This window comes from Micropterus dolomieu, linkage group LG18 (genome assembly GCF_021292245.1).
Source record: "Micropterus dolomieu isolate WLL.071019.BEF.003 ecotype Adirondacks linkage group LG18, ASM2129224v1, whole genome shotgun sequence".
NCBI lineage: Eukaryota > Metazoa > Chordata > Actinopteri > Centrarchiformes > Centrarchidae > Micropterus > Micropterus dolomieu.
Genome location: NC_060167.1, coordinates 19,891,061 through 19,896,565, shown reverse-complemented (window position 1 = coordinate 19,896,565; position 5,505 = coordinate 19,891,061). Strand labels below are relative to the sequence as shown.

General features: G+C 39.7%; 1 protein-coding gene across 1 annotated transcript; it reads left to right on the top strand.

The window, feature by feature from the left end:
- The first annotated feature begins 2,631 nt into the window (after nt 1-2,631).
- tspo (translocator protein) lies at nt 2,632-4,878 on the top strand. The gene is made up of 4 exons (XM_046076042.1): nt 2,632-2,822; nt 3,917-4,092; nt 4,181-4,319; nt 4,447-4,878. Exons 2-4 carry the CDS (start codon nt 3,920-3,922, stop codon nt 4,618-4,620), a joined length of 486 nt encoding a protein of 161 aa, XP_045931998.1. The 5' UTR covers nt 2,632-2,822; nt 3,917-3,919; the 3' UTR covers nt 4,621-4,878.
- The last annotated feature ends 627 nt before the right edge of the window (nt 4,879-5,505 follow it).

Below are 5,505 nucleotides of genomic sequence, written 5' to 3'. Positions count from 1 at the left end.
ACAAGACAATGACCCTAAGCACACCGCTAAAATAACGAAGGAGTGGCTTCACAACAACTCCGTGGCTGTTCTTGAATGGCCCAGCCAGAGCCCTGACTTAAACCCAATTGAGCATCTCTGGAGAGACCTTAAAAATGGCTGTCCACCAACGTTTACCATCCAGCCTGACAGAACTGGAGAGGATCTGCAAGGAGGAATGGCAGAGGATACCCAAATCCAGATGTGAAAAACTTGTTGCATCTTTCCCAAAACGACTCATGGCTGTATTAGATCAAAAGGGTGCTTCTACTAAATACTGAGCAAAGGGTCTGAATACTTATGACCATGTGATATTTCAGTTTTTCTTTTTTAATAAATTTGCAAAAATTTCTACATTTCTGTTTTTTTTCTGTCAAGATGGGGTGCTGAGTGTACATTACTGAGAAATAAAATGAACTTTTTTGATTTTTGGAAAATGGCTGCAATGAAACAAAGAGTGAAAAATTTAAAGGGGTCTGAATACTTTCCGTACCCACTGTACTTGATTTCACAGTTTAAAGACATCCTAATTGTTTAAAAAATAGACAGCTATGACTATTCAGTCAGTATTCAAGTTCAAATTCAAAATTGCTTTATTGGCATGAACATAGTTACATACAGTATTGTAGAAGCAGATTGCACCCATAGTTGCACCACGTAAAGATTTAACATGGGTAAAAATACACTATACTATACTGCAGTATGTAAAACAATATATACAGTGTAAGCTTTTAACAACATATTATTGTCTTTTGTTTAAAACAACGTGTTAAAATATATTTATTTATTTGTTTATTTCATGTTTGTTTTCATACAACATGACCAGACAAGTGTATATAGCATGGACCAATGCTACATACCAGAGCATTTATAGCCTAAATCTAGTTTGCAATACCAATGAAAATACATGACACATATTGAATATACATACAAAGCAGTGTAAAACACACTGTATACAGTAATCACTACATGACTGATGTCACTAAAACCTGTTTCAGCTCAAGTTTAAAATCGTTCCATTCATAATTCAATATGAGTTATGTGGACAAATTCAACGTATTGATCCCAATGAATCTCACCAGCAATCAAGATTACAGTTCACCCTCTCTCCACCCAGCTCACTATCTTTTCCAGCGTCTCCCCTCTGGTAGAAGGCACAGGTCACTAGGACGCAGGATAGAACCCCATAACTGGCTTCTTCCCCAAAGCCATTTAGTCGATAAATATGATAAATACACAAAAGTGAGTGATTGAGTCTAAATATATGTAAGTTTGCTCTTTTAATCTAGCAAACCATTGTAACAGTGTTTGTCACATTTTACTAGCTAGAAGCCAGGGGTGGAATGTATAACTAAGTTCATTTACTCAAGTAGGCCTACTGTGCTTACTTGAGTATTTTCTTCAAATGCCACTTTATACTTCCACACTATACAGTATTTAGGGAATTATTGTACTTTTTATTTAACTACATTTGTCTGACAGCTTTAACTAGCCTGCCAGTTAGACCTATTTTACTAATTAAGATTATTCACACAAAACATGAAAACTGAAATGTCTATTAATTGAGATACAGAAAACTACTATGCAACCATTTTGAGAATCATTTAGTGATTTTTCATACAAAATTGTTTCAGCTTCTAAAGCTTGAGGATTTGGTGTTTTTCCTTTTAATTAGCCTATTTTAATTTCTTTTAAATGCTTTTGAGGGTTGGACTGTTTGACAAAACAAGCGTTGAGCTTGATGTGATGGCATTTAATTTTTCACAAAACCAAACAATGAATTCATTAATCCTTTACAAAATAGTTAATAATTAGCTCCAGCTCAACCATCTTTAACAGTCAAATTCTGCAAACACATTGGTAATGGTGATGGAGCAGTGGATAAGACACATGCCTTTGGTGTAGGAGACCCAGGTTCAAATCCCCTGTGAGACACTAGTGTGCCCCTGAGCAAGATACTGAACCCCTTGTTGCTCAAGAAGTGTGCGACCTCTGACAGATATAGCAATTGTAAGTCGCTTTGGATAAAAGCTTCATCTACATGAATAAATGTAACTGTTCAGTCACAGGGGCCATGAATACTTTTAAGTACATTATCCTGATTATTAGTATTTCTACAGTGTGGTATTAGTACTTTTACATAAGTAAAGGATCTGAATACTTCCTCCACCACTGCCAGAAGCATATTTCAGCTGTTCCTAGAAAGTGATGAAAGAAACCTCTAACCAAACCCCACAGTTGAGACGAAGTTGGCTTTGAGGGGGGAGCGGGGAGGCGGGAACTATCTTGACGTTTTTTCCCTCTTTGCTGACGCCTCTCTAGTCACGTATCCAGCTGTGTGTGTTTTGTAAGCAAGGAGGAAATATATGTAACCACTGGCCGAGCAGGAAGTAATGCAATTTTTGTGACTGAATGTTAGGTCGTGCACTTTGAACTTTATGGACCACGGTAGTGTTATACAACATATTTATTTAGCTACCAAAATGCTTCACCAGCCGTCGGTCCTCTCTTGACGTTGTCCTGTCTACCAATCGTTGCTAACCACGCTGCGACGTCACGGTGTTTGGTTCTGCGTTTGTGTGTGTGTGTGTGTGTGTGAGAGAGAGAGAGAAAGAAAGAGAGGGACAACGCTGGGAGTGTCTGCGGAGTGTTACTTAACAAACTGATTAGATTAGACAGCCCTGCCCGTTTAACAAACTTATATCACACTGTAGCAGCATGCCTGAGGATCTCGCTGTGGAGCACTAGCAACAACACATATTGTAACTGTACAAACTGCGGACGAGCTGACAACTGAGTGAGGAGTAAGTAACATGTTACCGTTACATCTATTAAATGTGATAACGTTAACCTTATGTACACTTTAACCGTATTTTTTGACCTAGAGCCTTGTAGTGCCTTATGATTCCTATGATAAATGCGCCAGAATGTCTTCCGACATAAAACGAAGACAAAAAACCCAGATTAGCTCAAAATTAGCATGTCTGGCTGTTGTGTTAAAACGATTTTGATCAGTTTTCTTATGTAACGTTGCACCGCCAGTTGCGTGACTCTGTTGCCAAACAACCCTAACGTTACCTGTTACCTAAGGTTTCCAGAATATTAAAAACCTTGGTTTTTGAGTGCATTTAGATTTTTTCCCCAATCCCACATCTGTTGAGCATGAAAATTACCTTTTAAGAAACTTTGCAGGAGTTTGGTAATCCGTCCTTAACATCATGTGCACTTCTTAAGTGACTTGAAGTTGAGTTAGCATTACATTTATCCAAAGCAACTTACAATTGCTATATATGTCAGAGGTCACAGAGGTCTGGAGCAACTAACTTAGGGTTTAAGTGGATATGTCGCAGTGTAAATTGAACCAAGGTGTACAATGCGCTATCAGCAACAGCAACCATGCAGTAAGAATTGACAAAAAGCTGGAGTAGACCAGCTTGTCCTAAAGAAATTGGTATGGCTGATCATATGATATAGCCAGACCAATACTGGATTAATGAGGATGATACCGATATTAATGTTTTAACAATGGATCACATTCATATTTTTATGTGAATGGGGGTAGCTCGTAGTGATGAATCCAAAGAGAATTATCTCCTGACTCTGCAGCTTCCCTCAGCTCTGCCGAGCTCTAAAGCGTCTTTCAGCACATTGTTTTGTTTCTCTGGCCGCCGCTTTGCTTCACTCTCATTTTTCTCAACATTGTTTTCAGTGAAAAAGCTCTAAAAGCCAACTGCACTTTACCTGCCCAGCACTAGAATAAGTCGAGGATGAACCTGACCAGACATTTAATGCCATCTTGTAGTTCATTTTGATCTTTACCAGAAAAGAAAGTATTGAGGTTTGATGTCCACCCCTCGCAGATGTTAAACAGCTATGGCGTGGTCTGCTCTTATCTCAGAACATGTGGCTGCCCATGGTTGGATTCACTGCCCTGCCACACCTGGGAGGGCTCTATGGCGGTTACATCACACGCAAAGAGGTGAAGACCTGGTACCCAACCCTACAGAAACCATCTTGGCGCCCACCAAATGCAGCGTTCCCTGTGGTGTGGACCTGTCTGTACACAGGCATGGGGTAAGCATCATCACGACTGGGTCCTGCAGTCTTTAATTCTCTGTGATGGATTATTATCTAAATGGTCCTCTTAAATTTTCTTACGCAGATATGGCTCCTACCTGGTGTGGAAAGAGCTGGGAGGTTTCACTGAGGATGCACTGGTTCCACTGGGACTTTATGGGCTGCAGCTAGCTCTTAACTGGGCCTGGACTCCTATCTTCTTTGGGGCACACAAGCTGAAATTGGTGAGTTTAACACATATATAATTATTTATTTTAGTTGGAAGACCAAACGGGAAGAATGTGGGGCATGTAGCGAGTTTGACCGCTCAATATCTGTGCCCCTTTAATACCCTCTGTCTGCCCAATTTAGGCACTCCTTGAGCTTATGCTTCTCACTGGGACTGTCGGAGCCACCGTAGTGTCCTGGTATCCCATCAGCCGCACTGCCACTCTGCTGATGGCGCCCTACCTTGCCTGGCTGTGCCTCGCCACCTCTCTCAACTACTGCATATGGAGAGACAACCCAGAGAAAAAAGAAGAGTAGGAGACAGTGCTGTGTGCTTTGAGCTAACTACATACATTTTGAATCATTAATTAATCATAAATGTCCAACTGACAATTGAAGTGAATGAAAATTGTCATGGATTTTTAAAATACATCCTTGGTGTGTATTTCAAGTGAAATGTAAAACTGCATTTATTTGCCTTTTTTATATAAAGAAAATCCCATGTGTGCATTTATGAAGAAGAGCCTTATGTTGTAGCTGCGGCTATAAAAAAAAAATTAAAGTGTTCTAACAATACAGTGAGTTCATTCATTCAGTCTCAGTGGGCAACCAGCTCACAGCATTTGCTGGCCTCATGTCACTTTGCATAAACATGATTACAATAAGTTACATGCAGTGATGTACAGTGGGTACGGAAAGTATTCAGACCCCTTTAAATTTTTCAGTCTTTGTTTCATTGCAGCCATCTTCCAAAAATCAAAAAAGTTCATTTTATTTCTCAGTAATGTACACTCAGCACCCCATCTTGACAGAAAAAAACAGAAATGTAGAAATTATTGCAAATTTCTTAAAAAAGAAAAACTGAAATATCACATGGTCATAAGTATTCAGACCCTTTGCTGTGACACTCATATTTAACTCAGGTGCTGTCTATTTCTTCTGATCATCCTTGAGATGGTTCTACGCCTTCATTTGAGTCCAGCTGTGTTTGATTATACCGATTGGACTTGATTAGGAAAGCCACACACCTGTCTGTATAAGACCTTACAGCTCACAGTGCATGTCAGAGCAAATGAGAATCATGAGGTCAAAGGAACTGCCTGAAGAGCTCAGAGACAGAATTGTGGCAAGGCACAGATCTGGCCAAGGTTACAAAAAAATTTCTGCTGCACTTAAGGTTCCTAAGAGCACAGTGGCCTCCAT